Below are 20,147 nucleotides of genomic sequence, written 5' to 3' on the forward strand. Positions count from 1 at the left end.
AAAAGACATTTTTACCTAAACTAGTTTGCTAAGATGTTGAGAGATACACTCTCTGCAGGGGTCTTCAACTAAGACCCTGTCCAGAGATAATCTCTCCCTCCAATTACAGTAAAGGGAGACCAGACTTGCCAGGTCTATGTCTGAACAATTTAAGTCATTTGCACAGCAACACATCAGGCAAAAATCAACTCCCACTGCTGTCCCTCCTGTTTATTAAATTTAAGCACCAAGTCACATCATTGACTTCCAACCTTAGGTCTCTACATTAAATACTTCATCTATCTCATAATGAAGGGGAAACTCTATTATGGAGAGCTGAACATCACACTAAGAAAAATCACACAACTGCCACTGTAAGTAAATGGCACTGGGGGAAAATACCACTTTCTCCTACCCTGTACCATACCTTTTTAAACTCCAATGCACCAAAAATCACCCCAAGCTATTCTCATCTCCTGCATTTTGTTACCTTATCAAAAGTCACACCAACAGAAATTTTTCTGTTTTTTCCATCACAGAGCCCCTTATTGCTGGTAACAGGAACCCAGAGCCAGCAGTAACTGGTAAGTGACCTCCATGGGACTACACATATTGAAAGTTACACCCACTGCTCTTACAGCTTGAATCTGTCATTGTTTAGGCACTTTATGAAACTAAGGCATAGGAAGGCAACAGGAACAGTGGTCCAATATCCAGTGGATTTACATTTTAAGCCACAGCACAAAAGAGAAATTTAAGGTAAGTAATTTCCCTGTAGAAACTTTTGCATAAGCTAAAACCACCTCAGTTTAGTGATACTCTCATTATAAAAGCTTCTCTGTAAAATGGTGCTGCATAAAAATACAGAATGTTTGGGAAAAAATAGCATGCTAAGCTAGTTTAAAGTATTGTTTAAAGTATTTTTTTATCTTCTATTTTGAATTGTTCACAAGGTATTATAAAAGGCTTGATGCTGTACAGGTAAGTGAACTCCTGAAATTCCCAACAAGAGTCTAATGGCTTGCTGATCAAAGAATAAATGCTTCTAGGATTACTTTTTCACCTACAAGAAAATAGTAATAGAACTGTGCATTAGAAAATTCAACTGAATATAGATTTGGGAAATTCTTTTTTAACATTTATTTAGTAAAACTCACTACACAAACAAAAGTTATCACAACAGTGTAATATGTATGTTTGATAATTTCTCCTTCCTTCAAGCTTTTTCTTCTTTGTTGCAGTAAAAACGTATGTATACTTTTATAACAACTTCCCTCAAAAGCACTGGGATCTCATATATTAAAACATACCTGATAAAATAAGTTGAAAATAATTTTACATTGCTTGGAAAAAGATTTGAGTAATTTACTCTTACCAGAGTGCCATTGTTGCACAGTATTAAAAAAAAATGAACCACCACTAAAATATAGAGTAAAACATTTAAAAGTACATTTATTTAAAATGTGGGCAAAATATCAATATAAAAGAAAATAGAGTATAAGAAATAAAAATAAAGTACAAAACATTTTCATCTTCAACATCCATAATTTAATAGATAGCAAGCCCTTTTATTTTTACATCCAAATTACACTTTTGGCTGAAGTACCATCATTTACGTTAAAATGCTTAAAAACTGGCTAATCATGATAGCTAAAGTGGGCTCTTTTAAAATGGTAGTATAATACAAAACATAGTAAATTATGTTTCAGCATAATAAAATTACACATCCTAAAAAAGATGCAGTTTATTTTTGCTTTCCTGCTTTAAACTGCTCATCATCTCTAGGAAAACAGCTGGGAAACAGCATCCACAGGAAGTTTTAGTTGCTTTGTACAATGGCTGAACAGCTAGATTTGGTGCTCCAAGGATTCCGAAGCAGTAAGGCATTTTAGTATCCATCAAGTAAATTTATATGTATGTATGTTAAGGAAGAACAACTTTTAAAAGTTACTGCAAAATAAAACTTGTGTAAAAAAACACGCATAAAGACAAAACCTTTACTGGTCCCTCAATTGCATTTATCACACACAGAGCTTATAATCTTCTTTAGCAAAAAGCTGTTTTTCTCATCTGCAATCAACTTGTGACAAGTATTTTCCCTAGTGACAGGTATTTCTCCTGTTGTTTAATATTCTGCTAGTTACTTTCTGATAACCTTCCCTCCCACTCCCACTGAGCAAAAACTCATTTAAGCTAAGCAAGCTTAGCTAATTTCTGGGTGTTAAATCATCCTATCAAGTAAATATTGCACATCCTAAAAATTAATAATAATTAGTTTCTAATTAAGAAAAACTTGTACACCACACTTCTCAAAGCAGCAAACAGCCTCTACACAAAAAGGATATGATTCATAATCCAGTGTTTGAGTAAGTACCCCGGTCAGGACAAATTCAGCATTATGGACATCTGAGAATAACAAGAACATGCACGTTGTTCACAGCCTCCAAGGACGTTTCCCCTCGTTCTGCATGAGCACCAGGAGGGGCTATTTGAGTCCTCTTGCTCTTCAGGCAAAGGTGTAAGGGAGTACTACCCCACCACTACTAGCAGGGCCCTGCTGCTGGCCATCACACACACACACTGCAATCACAGACACCCCTGTGCACATCCATTAACAAACACAGCACATCTCGGGGTTCTACACTCAAATAAAAATACCTGAAGTGAAAAGCCCCAACTCTCCAACTAACTGAATAAATACTGAGACAGTAATCTTGCTTCATGCAGCACTAAAGCCCCAAGCCCAAGCCTACCCTTCCAGAGTCTTAAAGTGACCTGGCTATAAAATACCCCTATTAGGAATATCTAGCAAACAGCTGGCTCAGATTTCTCCATGGTCTGCAAGACAGACCATGTGTTCCTCTATTATCTGAAAGCTTCAAAAGACACCTGTACTTGTAAAACAATAATTAAAAAAAAAAAATAATTCAAAATACCAGCTACCCTGTTGAAACTGCATTGACAGCTTATACATACCTATGCCTCTTGCGAAATATTCTCGACATAAATGAAGGTCATTTTCACATGAAATCAAGATTATTTCTGGCAAACTCTAAAGGAAAGAAACCAATTGTAAGCTCAGAATAATGCAGCAATATTTTACTAGTAAATTTTAGTAAGAAACACTCTACACACTTTATTCTGCTTGTGCTCCATGAGTTTTCTAAAAGATGGTTGTTTCGATAACACTTTTCCTCCTGCACATTCCACGATAGCTTTCATGGTGGAAAGACTGGGACAAATTCCAGGTGTAATGTAAAAATATTTGCCCTAAAAAGAAAAAAGAATAAGAAAAAAACATTATTTTGTAAATAGATTTCTGCAACACACCAAGTTTCATTATCATGCCACTCTTCTCTTACACCATAATGGAGATGGCTTTGTAAAATGGTGTTGGATGTCAGAGTTTACAGGATCCAGTCACTCAGAGGGGGCTTAGATCCAGCCCAGAAAGCTTAAGGAAGGAGGCATAAAGTAAAAAATAAAATCTCTAACAATTCGTTATATTCTAGCCTGTTTTATTCCTTTGGTTAGAAAAGCTGTGGTCCCAATGGTGAAAAAACATAGGTTGAAAAGTTCCAAGTATTTAAACGTCCTTTTAAACTACATACCTTGAAGAGTGGAGCTACTTGTGCTCTCTTTAGAGACTCCTCTAAACTAAAGCAGAATAGCACCTCAGCTTCAGCATCCCTAAGCACAAAGTTCTGCTCATCTGAAAAAGAAAGACAGAAGATGTCATGCATGAAAGGCAAAACCATCCATGCAACCCAGGATCTAATCTACTAAGAATATGCTGGTGGCAGAGTAACTCTAAAAGGTACCCATTAATTTTACCCATTAATACCCAGTAATTTTAACATTATTATAATACTGCCTTTTATTAGGCATCTTACAAGGATGACTCATGATTATTTGGAAAATAAAACTGTTTTACGTTTGTGTATCTAGCAACAAACATTTTCCTGTGTAGTTCCTTTTTCTAACTTACTGGAACTTGTAAAATTGTATTTGCTGATTCTCTATAAAAAAACCTGAGCAGAACATTTAAGTTAAATTTCAAATCACTTGAACAACCTACAAGAGCCCAAACCCCATCTTCAGCTCCTCACACAGCCTTAACAGAATGAACTTTCAATCTCTTTCACTTATCCTGTTACTAAGGGTTTTTTTGGGTTTTTTTGTTAGGGATGGATTTTGTCTTAACTTCATCTTTCCACAAAAAGCTAAGTTAAATATATTTCTAAATAAGATTTAACTTAAAACACTTCAAGTTTAAAGAACAATAATTTAAAAAATTATATGGAGAGCAAACTGGTCTTTCTGAGGACAATTTTGATGACCTTCATTAGATGATATTCTTCTTCTTCCATAAAATGAAGAAAACCAATGGGACAATTTTTCAACAACTGCCATATTTTCCATTACTGCTGGCAGAGAACTAATAAAAAATAGTAATTTCTTCTTATGATAGCTTTAATTAACAACACCAACATAACCTTCTATGTCAACTGAAATACAACCTAGTTGCTTGTTGTTTGACCATTACATGAGTTATGAACTATGCTGGTCAGATTTGCTGTCGACTTGAAATCTCTGCTTTCAAAACTGAACTCTTTAGAAAACTGGGAAGAGACACTGAAGACAGAACTGCAAATATTCATGCTATCCTCACATACTAAAATCAGCAAACCTTATGTTTACTCTAGAAGTTGGCACTAGTTTAACTTACCAACAAACTTCTGGCATTTGAAGCACTCTTCTAACCACTCTGGAGTCACTATGTGCTTTACTACAGAAATTGCTGTCAGGAACTTGACAGTTCGGGTCACTTTACTGGCAATTAGATGGGTGCATTTCTGAGCAGATTCTGCTACTTCACCTCCAAGGATATAAAGTTTCTGAAAGTTGAACAAAACACCAAAAAAAATGTAACAGTCCTTATAAAATTAGGGGGGACAAAATGAAGATTCGTAACATCATAAATTAAAATAAAGCTAGGTAGGTAATAAAACAGCAAATAAAAGAGACTTCTGTGTTAAAAGTAATTCCTAAAGCTAATTAATGTTGACAGAATTTACAGCCATTGAAAATCCATTTATTTCCAGGCATAAATTTCATCTGTAAATACTGAAAGCAACATTTAATTTCTGCAGCATTTTTGTTTGGGGTTGTATTATTTTTTTTTAAGCAAGGAAATAACTGCAAGATACAAATCAAAATCTTTTAGTGTGAAATATACTATTAAATTTAAGTATGAAATTCAATACTTCTGTGTTTTTTCTATGGAAGGTATAATATGCAAAAATCAAGTATAAAACCCAATTTTGCTACTCTGTTCTTCAAAAGAAAAGCATCTCATGAAAAACATGTATGCTTTAAAAGCACTAGTTCCACTTGTACTTTTCCTGATACTAAGCAACTATCCTGATATCCACAGAACATACAGAAGAAAAAGACTACCTTGAGACTATCATCTCAAGAAGAAAAATATCCAGCTAGGTATCCAAACCTCAGCTAGGTATCCAAACTCTAAAAGGTCTTGATGGTACCATCACTGCCAAGTTTAGATTAAACTTCACCAGCATTGAAGCTGAAGTTCATTTTTTCAATTTGTAAGCCACAGCTTTTACCAAACAGATTCTCTGTATAATTAAGTCAATACCAACATGACAGAAAATGAGGAGCAGACACTGGAATTGTGTGAGACATCCTGAAAAGTATTTTAGGCTCCAAAAACATATCAAGCATCAAATGCAGACACTGCAAGGGTAAGAACCTCAAAAATCCTGCAACTTCAGAAAAAGTTTAGGTATGCTGAAGAAGATATTAGATATTTTTGAGCACACCAGAGTGTGGTGGACTCAAACTAGGCCTCATTTCTTTTTGATTATCTGCAGAAGGCACCAGTGGCAAGATCTTCCATGGACTCTTGAGTTCCGCAACTAGGAAACCCTGTGCCTCAAACCTCAGCCAACACGTGAAAAATAACAAACAAAAACTTCTGTAGGAACAAATATTTAATAATTTTTATGGTCCAAGGAATTATTGGATTTTTATACTTTTAGAAGAATGTCACAAATTACTTCAGAGTTTTGGGACAGCTTTGTTGTAGAGCAGAACAAAAACTCCATGGGAACTTAATATCCCACACGTGCCATGAAGCTTTGTCACCAGCTTTCTTTGAAGCACTTGGCATTACAGATAGCAACAACACTAGAAGAATCTTGGGTCTTACCCAGTACAACCATCACTATTCTCACCTAAATTTAGTTATCAAGTTTGCTGATTTAAAAACAAACATGGAAGACTTTTTGCTATTGAAAATAATCATATGGAAAGAAAAAAGAAGTAGCATCTAAGTATGAAGTGGTTACAGTAACCAAATACAACTCATCTCACATAGAACTCTACTCTAAGCTCTGCCCCAATAACTATGGGGTTTTATCTAGCAATCAAGAGCAAAAATTCAATGTCAAGAAAAAAAGTCATCAGATTTTTCAATGTAGTTCACCAGACATGAGCATGAAAGTCACCTTAATGTACTGCTGAACTTGCATAGGTTCAAATCCTGTGAAGAGCACCATTGGCGTCAGCTCTGGTGTGAGTTTCTTAGTAGGTGGTGGTAGGTCTTCAATCCTACAAAACACATAAAATACAGCTGCATGTGAAGTTTGGGCCCAAAGTTGTTATTTTAAACTTAAGACAACCACACTCTTGCAACTTTTCCCAATGGAAGTACTCAGGTGAATGAGAATGAGGCACAATCAGTCTTCCGAATCAAAAATTCCTGTGCTGAGAACAGAAGATATTCTCCTGTTTCTTTTCTCTCTGATTTCTCATACTAATTCAGTCTCTAGCTATTATTTTATTTCTGCCAGTTGGCTAGCTGGCAGTATGTAAAAACCATTTCTAGTTACTTCAATTTGCAGAGCACAGAATGAACCCTTTTCTCTAAAAAAGTAAATTAAGAACTACAAGCACTGCTTGCTTGCTATTCTTACCTTGCTCTTTTGGAAGATGGCTGAAGACTGGATTCATTTTGCTTTGGTTTCAAAGGCAACCTGACACCCTGAAATTAGATCAGCTACATATTTATATTTGAACTAATCAGGGAAACCAATTTCTGAAAAGATGAAAACTATACAATGATATTCTGAGACTATATTAAGAAAATTAAATGAAAGTGAAAAAGATGTGCTACTGATGAATGCATACTGGTGTACCTGCTGCTTACACAACTGACTCAAAAACAAAGCTAAGCATTAACCAAAGATTCTCCATGAAGTTATGTAATCATTTATGTGGACACCAAATAAAATATCATGGGACCTTTTTTTCCTTTAAATAAAGCTGATAACCATCAATGGAAATTCCAATTAATTAAATGAGAGACTGAAAAAACTTCCCATTTATTAAATGCATGAAGACAATATTCTTCCAAGTGCATAAATATCAACAGAAAATACAGGCACCTGCATTTTAAACAGTCAGGTTCCTTGACTACATGAACAGAAGCTCCAGTGCTTGCTCAGGTACTCACTGGACAGACACTGCCGCCTCCCCAGTACTAGATCAGCCATTAGAGCATTTGTGCTGGAGTAGAGAAACATAGCTTTTACTTAGAAATATTCAGAAATGTAGCTTTCATTTGTAATTTGATTTTGTGTATAACAGTGCAGATTAATAGTTCTGCAAAATATTATTTCTCAGAAAAAAATAAGAGAGCACACTAGCAGGAAGTACAGCCAGGAGGTACAATACAGGTCTGTGAAAGTCCCTCTGGCATATTCCTCATCCTATATACACGTGCTCACACATCAGAAACACTAAAGGGTAATCTTATAAAAACAGCTGCATTTATACACTAATTCAACATACCATTAGAAGTTCTGGTGATACTTTTAATGGGACTCTCCAAGCATCTAGGAAATTTAGAACATAACAAAAATGAGACCACTGCAAAGCTCTTTGTAACAGAAGACACATGCTTCTGTTGATTAAATGAGTACATATATAACTGCTACAGAACACAGGATGATTTTGGCACTGAAGCTCTTACCCAAAAGGTTTAGAACTAGATGTTGGCTAGGAGAAAGTGGATCCTGAAGATTGAACACTGTATACCGACTGTGCTGTATCTGCCGCAGAGCTTCAAAATTTCCCAGCAATATGTCACAGAGCCACTGGGCATTTACACATGGTATTCTCCACTCCTTTGCTTTCTCATACTTCAAGCCACTGGGCCTTATTGTTCAGAGATGAAGAAATTATATTTCAATAAAATAGGTAAAATAGCAATTTCTAATAATAAACAGAAAATATTTCTGTGCTAGGCTATTATCTATTTTAACTGTGACACAGTAGATACTCTGAAAAAATACTTCTGCTTTACATGTTAGAATAAGACAATCAGGGGAGAATTTCTGTCCCCAAAGGAATCAAGTTAGAGCTGAATTTAGCTTAATTGTCCTTCCCCCCAAATTTTAAAACAAGTATTTAAACTAAGATTTTTTTTTACTTAAACAAATATTTTTTTTACTTAATATAACAGTCAGCATCACTTACAAAATACTGTAAAACAAGGAAATTAGAAATTTCTTTTGTCTGTCTGCAGAAGGCAAAATTTATCACATACCAGTGTGTAGTAACTTAGTTCAAGAAACTTCATCACTAAGGTTATTATTAACAGACAAAAAAAATAACAAAACTAACATTCTTACAATGATAAGTAACCTGCACCTCTCGTTAAGAAAATCACTAACTGGCAACAGGCAAGTGAGAATGTGAATGCTGCACAGATAAACCACTTACTCTTTACAGATGAGAACTGTATTGCTACGACACAGGTACCCTGTGTATTTGGCACCTGCCAGGTAGGCCATTAGCTTGAGGTCATCTCTGTCACTATCAACAAATCCTGTCACAGAGATTATCTACAGGTGGAAGGGGACAGTTAAAATAACCAAGCATAAGTGGTACTTACAAAACACTTTCTGTTGCTTTTTTTACATTATAATGAAATATATGATATCATAACTACAACATGCAGGCACTTAAAACTTGACTGGTAGGATGCATAAATTACAATTTAAAAGCAATTTGCTTCTACATAAAACTCCAGGCTAGTAGCACTAGTTCTAACTTGGGAAGAATCATTTTCATTGCAATAGTCAGATTTTTCTCATTTACAAAGACTACAGTTCTACCATGAAAGAGCTCACAGCTACTTTTCTGCTCACACTTGTCCCACCTCCTTCTTCTGTTTAGATGCAGGGGTCAGAAAAATGTTCATACAGCTTGCCTTACTCTGCTTTTAAGTACCTCCTAAATGCTCTGCTCTACCATCCTATGAGGCTAAATAAACAGTGCCAGCTGATCCTACATGGCACTGCCCAGTGTATTTCAAGATGCAACTGATTCAACTGGAAGTTTATCTTTCATCCTCACAAAATCCAACTTCCCCGGTGCTCCTCATTGCACAGGTTACTGGAACTGTGACCTGATTTAACAGCACATGGCCTCCTTTCCTGATATTTGCTAGGCACTGACCCAGAGAAAGCATAAACCTCAAAAAATTCACCTCAAAATACTGGGTTTTGGTAAAGAAAGCATAAACCAGCAGACACATGGTTAGTCAAAACCAAGGTGTCTTGGATTCTTGTCGTCTTGCAATGTATATAACTCATGTAATCTTTGCACCTCTGTTTCTTAGAGGAATAATTCCCAAACACAGGTGTTAATATTCAGAACTCTTAAGACTTGCAAAGCACTCTGAATCCAGCAGTATACATCTCAAACACTGGACTTAAGATTCAGAGAAGCTTTTCCTCCAAGGCAAAAAAAACCCCATATATTTTGCTTTGAGTTAGCATTTTCTAGCTATATTTTAACACTTTTCATATAATGAGGCAAGCATTCTTTGGATAAAAGCTGTGTCTCCTCACATGTTGAGAGCATGGCTTTCCTCCTGGTGGAAATGCCACTGGAAAATGAAGGGCTCGATGAGGTGGTACCATTTTCTTTTTCTTCAAGATTGAGTTCAGCCAATGTGCTGTAATACATCTCTTCCTTTCTCTTAAAGCCTATGAATACAGATACAAACAGCTTTTAAAAATCAAAATACATCTTTACCTCATTTATAATTTTCTACATCACAAAGCTTTGATATTAATTCTTTCTTTTTCTCTACTTTTTCAGCGTCCTCTTTCTCATAGCATCTCTCAGTGTTCTCTGGAATAATCTACTACATACATTATCAAAGCTTGTTATACCATAAACTACATACCATAAAATAGCACATAACTAAAAGTTTTAGTGTTATGCTTACAGTCTAAACATGAAAAACAAACTGAAAAGTCCTACCTTTCCAGTAATTAAATGAAAGCATGCATGAACAGGCAGTACCAGTTTACTTACCTGAGCATACATGTTACTGACTTGGCTTTCACAAAGAAGATGTGTACATCTGCCTGTAAGGGTTGGGTCCACTGTCCCACCATGTGCTTGAATAATCTGGTAAGAGAACAAACCTGAAACTTCTAATGTATATAAAAAAAATATAAAATTTCCCTAAGAAACATACAGTCCAAAATTAAAAGTCTACTCTTTATGACACTGCCACCATTAGCATGATTCCACTGCAGAATTACCCCCCGAAAATGGTCTGTTATCTACCTTAAAAACATTTTTGAAAAAAAAAAAAAAAGTATGCACCTTCTCACTGAACTACAAAAAGTCTTCTCTGAATCAATTTAAAAAAACCCACAACAAATAAAGATATGTAACAAAAATAACCTCATGTTTATTTTTGCAGTATAACTATTAAATGTTTTTTCATGAACTGTTAAATTCTATCTCAGAAATAAAAACAAGTGCTGTTAAAAATGTCAACAGCTTACTTGATTATGCAAAATTGTAGGGAAAAGTCAACTATAAAATCCATCAGAAGTTTCTGAAGAACACCAAAGTCCTCTCATTTAGGAAAGGATACAATCAGATTTTTCTGAAAAATAGAAGTTGGCAAAAAATAGAAACACTCTATTCATCCACCTTAGTCACTGAGGTGGAGACCTCACAGGCTCCTAAATGCCAAAATTATAAACAGATAAAGAGGGTTTTTTATACAACCAAGTTAAAGACAGAGAGCAATGCAATATTACATTTGCTACACTACAGCTGCCTGATTAAAAGTCTAAATAGTCAAGAAACAGTTACAACTATAACTTATTTAGCCAACAGTCTGACTAAAGACCTAATTCAAGCAGGCTGCACATCTGAAGCATTTTTGTTAGTTTTTCTGGTAACCTGCAGTTGAGCAATGGTTTTTAGGTTGTAACACAAACAATACTAAAATGGATGCCTAAAGAAAAGTGAACAGTGTTGAAATACTTCCAATCATTTCTTTTATGATTTAGTGACTAAGACATTATTAAGTTTTCACATAGTTTTTAAAAAGTCCAGCAGAATCTTACCCTCTTCCAGGTAGCCAACAGCTGTTTGTCAGACATCTGTTCTGGGTAATCAGCAATTGCAAAGACACAGCCCAGCAGGAAATACTCTTCTGGAACTGGAATAGTTTGGAATATGAAAGAAAAGATTAAATATTACAAATCTGAAGAGTTCATCTCAGAACATACCTTCTACACTAATCTCTCCTATGTTAACTTCCCTCTATATTTAAGTCAATCATTGTGGCAAAAAAATAACATCCAAAATGTTCAAGTTTACAGACACACCTAAAGGCACAGCTCAGCCCAGGGTTTGTTTTTGTTCTCAGTGTTTTTCTTCTGGAGGAAGGGGCACCGTAAGGAAAACCTATGACAATTTACTCTTTTGTACAGATCAGCTATGACAGTCAAAATCCAAAAGCTTTCAGTCCTACTAGTGTGGACAGAACTCAAAGTAGGGTATGACAACTTTCTATCAAAATCTCAACCCTTATTGATCAGCTAGTATTTCTGAAATTTAAGCTGTCTTTCCAGTTGTTACCACCTTTGAAAGCTTCCCTTCTCCTCTTCCAAAGGAAAAATGTATTTTTAAATGTATGGTATGCATAGACTAATGCTGCTCTTACAGCACAATTTAATGGTAGTGGCATAAACTATGTATTTTGATATGAGAAAGTTCTCAGTGCTTTCAAACTTTTCAGATTCCTGGATAATCTTTAGTTATAATAGAAAACTGCCTAAAAATTAGTAAAACAGCTCCTGCCATGCATGGCATTTCTCAGTCTTACAATCCCATACTGTAAGCATAGCATCAGTTTTTGGTACTCTAACCCCCATGCCATTATCCACTTTTTGCCAGGATCAGAAGGCAATAATTACTAACCCTCTGCTGCTGGATCGTGCCCAAAAAGAGGCTGCTGCTGCAGTTGCTGCTGTTGCTGCTGGTGGTGCTGCTGCTGGGCTACAACTTGATGCTGTAGTACTTGAGATGTCTGAGTTAAGTGCTGTGCTGCCTGATTCTGCATTTGCTGCTGCTGATGCTGTTGGTGCAACCGCTGCAAGTGCTGCTGCTGCAACTGCTGCTGCTGCTGCTGTATCTGCTGCTGTTGATGTTGCAGCTGTTGTTGCTGCAGATTCTGCTGCTGGAGCTGCTGCAATTGCTGCTGCTGGAGCTGCTGCTGCTGCAACTGATGAAGCTGCTGCTGCAAAGCATGCTGCTGCTGGAACTGGAGCTGCTGCTGGGGACGGTGGAGCTGCTGCTGAGGATGTAGCTGCTGCTGTGGGAACTGAAGCTGCTGCTGGGCAAACTGGTGCTGCTGATGAACTTGCTGCTGTTGTGAGAACTGATGAGGCTGTTGCTGTTGGAAAGACTGCTGGGAAATCTGGGGTTGCTGCTGCTGCTGTTGTAGCTGCATGAGTTGCTGAGGTTGAAGGTGTAAAAGAGGATGGTGCTGTTGTTGCTGTGCTTGATGTGACTGCTGTAATAAATGTGTCTCTGGTGTTAGTTTCACTTGACTAAACAGCACCGCATTTGGATGTCCCTGTTGGCTATGATTTACTTGTTGTTCTAAACTTTTTGTAGGTGCTGAAAGTGATTGTAATATCTAGAAAACAAAGATTAATTTTGTGACCTTTTTGTTCTCATTCAGCTTTAAAAATATTTAAAGAACTACTGGGAAAACATAATTCTCAAAGAAAAGAACCCTAATCTTAAAAACATTGTGAGCTAGACAAAAACCTTTAACTATTAAGAGCAAAATGAAAAGACAGGACTTAGACATAGAAAAAAGCATGGAGCTACACATGGCTCCCAATACAGAGCAACACACATTTGAGCAAAAGTTAGAATTAAAACCCATCCCTGTATATTATAGATGGTAACTCCAATAACATTATGACTGTTAACCCTATATTAATAATTACACTGATCAACTCAATCAACTGTAATACTTATCTTACAACCCTGTTGGCCCGTTGAGTTTAGTTTAAGCCTTATTTTGTTTAGCTTAAAAAGTTCTAATAATGCCTAATAATCAGTGCTATATGAAACATGGGAATTTAATATAACTTAATATAACCTTTTGCTTTCTTTTGAACCACCAGTTCAGGAATATTTAGCACTATTTTTTAAACTGAATCCCAAAAAAAGTAAATAAAAGAATCCTCTGTTGATCACTAATAGTTTCTTAGGCAAAAACTCCTAACCAACCCATTTAACCAACTTAAGTAGATTTTAGATTTTTACACAGTGCTGAACTAATCTGGAGTGTCATTTCCTTTTTAGATATATAAAATACTGTTAAGGGAAAAATCATTTTACACTAAGCAGATGCAAGATAGCAACTGAGTTTTTAAAGCATCAGAAAAGGGAAAATTAGGCAAATTCGTAATAGGAAAATTCTATGTATGTATTAAATTTTTAATATAAACTACCTATTAAATATTAGAAGAAGCAATAGGAAACTCTAGACTTGCCACTCATAAAGTCTCTTAAACATTAAACCAGCTTTGTTGGATCCTGCAAACCTTGTTTTCTTCACCCTCATTATTTTATCACATACACTGTAAACTTCAGTGATGTGCCTGCTTCCATGAGAGGTAAAGCAAAGCACATCACAGAAACACAAAGCCAACTGTATCCTCTCAATGAGACACCCATCAACTCTTCATCAGAGATGCCTCGTGTTTTTTTTCCAATGCACTTCAAAACATCTCCACTTTGATCTAAGTAATTTTGGTGCTGTTGGTACAGCACACATTTAGGAGCATCACAGGTCACTGAGGCCTAGACAGCACCACAGTAAAAACATTCAATAACTAATAATAACATACACAAAAGAATGTTTTTGTGGTTAGGTATAAGGAAAGAGTTTCATGATGCTCACCACAAAAAGTCCCAAAAGTCAAACTTACAGAAGCTTCAGGACACATTTCAAAATAAAGGGATAAAACTAAGAATATAGCCTAGGATATTTTTGAAAGTAACAGCATCTGCAAAATGCCCTATTACTACAGACCTTGCCATTCAGCAGAAATCTGAGGTCTGACTTAAACACTAACTTTTCAAGACTGTGCACCAAGACATGGAATCTGCTCAAGATTGGTACCCAAGCAAGGTACAAATCACAATTTAACCTCACGAGAGGGAAGCCATAAGGAAAAAGGTAGAAAGCAGATGTACTCTTCTAATATGCAAAGCTTTTCTCCATATGCTATAGTTAGCATGGTACCCACATGGTAAGTCTGATAAGATACTTGGAAAAGTCCTTGGACACCACAGCCAAGACCCTGGTCTAACAGATTTCTGGAGAAAAAGTCTAAGGGAAGCACAATCCCACCCACTGCTTTGCAGCTCCATAAATACTACGTACAGAAAAATACTTCCACAGGGACACCACTACAACCAGTATATGATGGTAAAATGACTGGGCTGAATGTGTTGTCCAGCTGTGAAAGCAGCAGGCAAGATATCAGCACTGGCCAGGACTCAGGTTGTTCTGCTCAGTCCTTACCCAAAGCCTCAGCCCTTACACAATTCAAGGCACTGAGGAGCCTAAGACTCAGTTTTAGAAGGAAATCTGGATTTCCACTCATACTCAGAAATCAAATAGACAAGGAATCAACATATCTGAGTGACTCCACTTTTTCTGTCTAAGTACCAGTGGTAAGCTTCTGTATTATGATTCTATGATTATTCAACTTTGAAAGTCTTCCCTTCAGATGAACATCCAAATAAATGCACCAATACAATTATTTAAGTAAAAGGTATATCTAACATTTAACAACACCTACTTTTCTCATGTACCCTTCCCATGAACATCTGAGAATTTCAATGTAAGATACTTCAGTGCACACTCACTTGTTTTTTTATTTTCTTCTAAAAATAAACTTGGTACAAAAGCTGCAATTATTTCAAATATACAAGTGGCACAAGAACTTGTAAGTTAGGACTTCTGCATCATAATCCTGACTATACTATATAACAACTTAATGATGCTCAGCAGAATAACACAGTATAGAACTGTACCTACTGTGAGAACAATCAATTTCACAGTTTTACGTGTTCATAGCACCAATAATTCCTTGCATTGAATAAAAAGCTTCAAAAGTATGAAATCAGGTTTCCTGAACTAGCCAAATAATTCTAAAGTAATGAATATTTTGTTTTCTCATATCAAGAAATCAATATGGAAACTCTAAACTACACCACAGTTAAACAATGCTTTCCCCTCCCAAACTGTTCCTAAATGTTTCTTCTGTGAACCTGCTAGGAATAAAGTTACTTATTATGGGGAGATTACTACTTTAGCCACAGCTTCTAAGTAATAAGGAGAACTTTTAATCTTTTGCACATTTTAAGCATAATAAAAGGAGACCTGAAGTTCTTGGGTATGTTAGCTCCTAAGAAAAAGTCCAATATCTTACAAATTAAAAATCCAACACTTACATGTGCTACATTTGATGGTCTATTAATCTGCTGAATATCAGCACTATTTGTAATATTCCTTAATGTCCGCACAGCTGGACTCCACGAAGCCATCATTTCCTGTCGCTCAGAACTCTGGGCACCTTGTACTGAAGCCATCAGATTGCCTCTCATATCAGGAGGCAAAATGTTACCTGGCACTGGTGGGACATTGGCACATAAATTAATTAACCCCGAGTCCTTCCCTTGAGGCAGCCTACGCTTTGCTGTAGATGCCTGTGGGACTTCAGCTGGTGTCCAGTTCAAATTCCTTTCTTGCTTTTCTGGAGAGGAATCTGAAGAATCATCAAACATCAGTTCTCCTTTTGCCTTATCAGCAGTGGTAGATTTTGGTGAAAAAACTTGATCACCCAAAGGTGATCCTTCTCGAGAAGATGCTGGGCTTGATAATTTTTCATCAGTGCTAGCTTCATTTTGGGAATCTTGCTCTTCATTTTCTGCTTCCTCTTCCTCTTCTTCCTCCTCCTCTTCTTCCTCCTCCTCGTATATAACTAAACGAGGATGATAAGGAGTCTCTTCTTTTCTAGTCTTATCAGCTACAGAATCCAGTACCCATTCTGGCGTCACAATTTTAATGCTGTCCCGTTTGTAAGCACATTCATACTTTTCCTGGGGAAAAAAATATAAATATTAAGACAAAAAAAACCACAAAAAAACCCCACAAATAATCTTTTAGAGGGCAAGGCTAAGAGCACGGAGAGGCAACCACAAGAGGCTGTCCAATAACAGAAGCTGACCTCTCCCAGAACCAGATGGACAAACTACACTGCTGTGTGTAACCACAAGTTCTAAGAGATTAAAACAAAAGCCTCTATGTTTAGAATATAAAGGACTCAGAAGACACAACTGCAGAAGATTAAGTCTTCACTTGCAAAAACACCACTACCCAAACTCCTTCCAAACCCAAACACCAAGAGATATGAAAATCAGGAAATATGGTTCTGAAAAAGCCTTCAAAACTCCAGCAGCTGACATGACAGTCAATACTAAGAGGTGAGTCCAAATGCAGTTTACATTTACATTTTCTCCACTTAAAAAAAGTTTTTTTAAAACCCTAACAAACAACCCATAAAAAAGCATTTAAGAACAAATCAGAATTTCTCTGTAGGGATAAAAATGAGGCAATCTCTGACAAAAATGCCTTTCAGCAGGAACACAAAGCAGAAACTGACTGGATATTTCCCATACACCTTCTCAGAAGCTGCTAACTTTTTATGTTGCTCTCACCTTGGAAGTTACACTTCTGTCCAAATATTAGCTAAATTCATTTAAATTAGAAGTCAGAATGCTGACAAATTGAAGAACTTTATCCCTCCCTCCTTCCTTATCATCACTTGAAGACAAATACACATAGTAAAACTCCACTGTTTCATAAGAAAGAGGAATGGACACAGGACCAGTGCTCTACTTATTCAAACATCCTCTTCAGTGGAAGCCCCTTCACAAATAACAAGACCGTGGGGGGAAAAAAAACCAACAAAAAACCCCAACTTTCTTTAGAAGATTTGAAACTAATTTCAGGATCTAATATTTAGAAGTGACTGAACTGAGATTTTCTTTGAACGTCAAACAATATAAATTAACAACCAGCACATTCAGAGGAAATTAATTTAATTTAATGATTCTCTAGAGTTAGTTTCCACGATGAAAATGTCATTCATATACAATAGAGATTACAGCTGAAACCAAGTTTATTTGCAGATATGAGTTTTCATTCTTTTTTTTTTTTTGGTGAGAACAACTGAGAATCTTGTTTTATCATCTTGTGTCTAGTCAAAGCACTTGCTTACGTTTTCACTAGTGTCAACACTGTTGTCACTACAAACTGCTACAGATTCCCTTGTAGCAGCATGTCACAGTAGCAAAATTAGATGCATTTTAAGTAACCATTCTATAAAATTGTTCCTATCCAATGATTATATAAAGTAAACACATATTTTATCCTAGAGATATGATATGTTAATTTATTTTTTTTAGTCTCACATGGCAAACTCAATACATCTTTTGCTCTTAAAAGCTTATGATTTAAGGCAACACTTCTTAAATGTGTACCACTGACTCTTAAGAACACCATTTTAGACAGCAAAGCTCTTTGAGCATTACATTTTGCTAGGATGGAGGACACAAATAGGGTGGTGTTTGGTACACTCTTCTAATTTCCATGGATATACTTTAAAAAAAACAAACAAAACCCCAAGAAAATAAGAAATCCATTTCCCTCTCTTCAAAAAACACAATAAAGTCTAAAGTGTCTTATAGTTCTAAATTGAACAGAAGAAAAAGCATTTCTTATGTCCACACCTTTGCACTGCAAGTCCATGTTTTATTCTATAGCATGCATAACTTTAGACCCTGATCTTAAGGGTTACATTCAAATAATGTGTGACCCCTCCTACTAAAAAAAAATAAATTGTGATGGGAATGTGTTTATGTTATTAAAGGACAAAAAATAAAACAGAGAAAACTTAAACCTTGCTCTACACACATTAACTAAAAGCATCCAAGCAATCATTTTTAAATGAGCTTCCACTTCTTTCAAGTATTTCCAGTCTTCAAGAATTCAAGTACTTGAACATTTCATGAAGCTTCAGTGAAGTATCATCACCAAAGTATAATAGAGGAGCTATTCTGTAGTGCTTAATGCTGCCTTGAGCCTGTTCCCTGATCTTTCTCATTCCATTTGTCTAGTTGCATAAACTAGGAGAAGCCACGGATGCCACTGAGGGTAGAGAGGCCTCACACAGAGGTTTAGACTAAAGAGCTGAGCCAACACCAGCCATGTGAAATGTAACAAGCACAAATGCCTAATCCTGCACTTAGGATGGGATGATCATAAAGAGCTGAGCCAACACCAGCCATGTGAAATGTAACAAGCACAAATGCCTAATCCTGCACTTAGGATGGGGGGTGAGAGGCTGAAGAGCAGCCCAGTGGAAAGGGACCTAAGCGTTGAGGTTGATGGCAAACTGACAAGAGTCAACAGTGTGCCCTGTCAGCCCAAAGGGACAACCATGTCCTCAGGCTGAGGGAGGTAACTGTCCCACTCTACACTGTGCTGGTGTGGCCTTACCTCAGAGTGCAGCTTTGGGCACATCCACATAAGGAGGACATCAAACTATTAACTTGTGTCCAGAGGAAGGCAATCAGGATGGTGAAAGGTCTTGAGGGCAAGAACTTCAGGGAGTGACTAATGGCACTTGGCTTGTTCAGCTTGGAGAAGAGAAGGCTGAGGGGTGACCTTATAACAGCTTACAGTGTCCTCAAAGGGGGCTGTGCAAGGGGGTGACCAGTGATAGGACATGAGGAATGAAGCTGCATCAGATTGCTAAATTCAGACTGGACATTATGAAAACATTTTTACCAAGAGGGTGGTTGATCACTGGAACATGGTTCCCAGAAAAGTGCCCATGACACCAAGTCTGTGAGAGTTCAAGAAGCACCTGGACATGCTCCTAATTTGGTTTAGTTTAGTTTTTGGTAGTCCTGCAAGGAGGAGGGAAATAGACTTGATCCTTATGGGTCCCCTCCAAGCTGAAATGTTTTACGATTCTAAAATGGAAGTGACCTGCAGTATGGCTTGAAATTCTGAGTACTGTTTCTCCTACTACCTCTCTCTAAGAAGAATGACTTCAGAGATTTTGAGAACTCTCTTTTCTTTAAGAAAACAAAACAAAACCTGTTCCTCCTCCTGCTCCCTTTATTTCTCTCCCCTTCGTAACATTAAATGGCATTTTATGCCATTTTTCTGTTTTGACCTTTGTTTTCTTCACTAATTCTGTATCTACAGATCTACAAATCACTATCAGTAATGATTATAACATGTCAAAATTAGGTTAAGGCAAACAAAAAAATGTTTATTCAACCAACACAAATATGAAACTTGTCTTCTTTTGAATTAATCAGGCTTAAAGCCATGCAGAAAATTAATACAAACCAAACAGCTGCAACGCATAACTATGCTGAATTTAGCTTAACAGTCTTAAGAATCATAACTTCAGAAAGATGGAAAATCTTTGAAAATTCAAAGGCAAGTGAGAGCTAAAACAAGAATTGTACATGTAGTAAACTCTTACCCCCTTTGGCTCAGGCACAATCAAATGAGTACACTTATTATTGAGGCTCAGCTGGCAATTCCCTCCATAAAAAGTAATCAAAGCCCACAGCGTACTTCGGTCTTCAGATGAAACCTAAAAGGAAGGTAAATTGGTCTTTTAGCTCTATGCAACAAGCTGCTT

General features: G+C 36.6%; 1 protein-coding gene across 1 annotated transcript in view; it reads right to left on the reverse strand.

Moving 5' to 3' along the window:
* Positions 1 to 1,411: 1,411 nt before the first annotated feature.
* PAXIP1 (PAX interacting protein 1) overlaps positions 1,412 to 20,147 on the reverse strand; it is a 31,699-nt gene continuing 12,963 nt past the window's right edge. Inside the window, exons 5-21 of the mRNA XM_030446364.1 lie at positions 19,986 to 20,099; positions 15,874 to 16,521; positions 12,310 to 13,030; positions 11,451 to 11,545; positions 10,396 to 10,491; positions 9,924 to 10,061; positions 8,791 to 8,912; positions 8,039 to 8,223; positions 7,858 to 7,901; positions 6,981 to 7,048; positions 6,513 to 6,615; positions 4,709 to 4,877; positions 3,591 to 3,691; positions 3,115 to 3,249; positions 2,956 to 3,031; positions 2,325 to 2,385; positions 1,412 to 1,893 (exon numbers count right to left, since the gene is read on the reverse strand). Coding sequence (XP_030302224.1) covers positions 1,878 to 1,893; positions 2,325 to 2,385; positions 2,956 to 3,031; positions 3,115 to 3,249; positions 3,591 to 3,691; positions 4,709 to 4,877; positions 6,513 to 6,615; positions 6,981 to 7,048; positions 7,858 to 7,901; positions 8,039 to 8,223; positions 8,791 to 8,912; positions 9,924 to 10,061; positions 10,396 to 10,491; positions 11,451 to 11,545; positions 12,310 to 13,030; positions 15,874 to 16,521; positions 19,986 to 20,099 — 2,892 coding nt within the window. The 3' untranslated portion in view covers positions 1,412 to 1,877. The remainder of the gene's footprint in view (positions 1,894 to 2,324; positions 2,386 to 2,955; positions 3,032 to 3,114; positions 3,250 to 3,590; positions 3,692 to 4,708; positions 4,878 to 6,512; positions 6,616 to 6,980; positions 7,049 to 7,857; positions 7,902 to 8,038; positions 8,224 to 8,790; positions 8,913 to 9,923; positions 10,062 to 10,395; positions 10,492 to 11,450; positions 11,546 to 12,309; positions 13,031 to 15,873; positions 16,522 to 19,985; positions 20,100 to 20,147) is intronic.

Source organism: Calypte anna, chromosome 2, assembly GCF_003957555.1.
Source record: "Calypte anna isolate BGI_N300 chromosome 2, bCalAnn1_v1.p, whole genome shotgun sequence".
In the NCBI taxonomy this organism is placed as follows: Eukaryota; Metazoa; Chordata; class Aves; order Apodiformes; family Trochilidae; genus Calypte; species Calypte anna.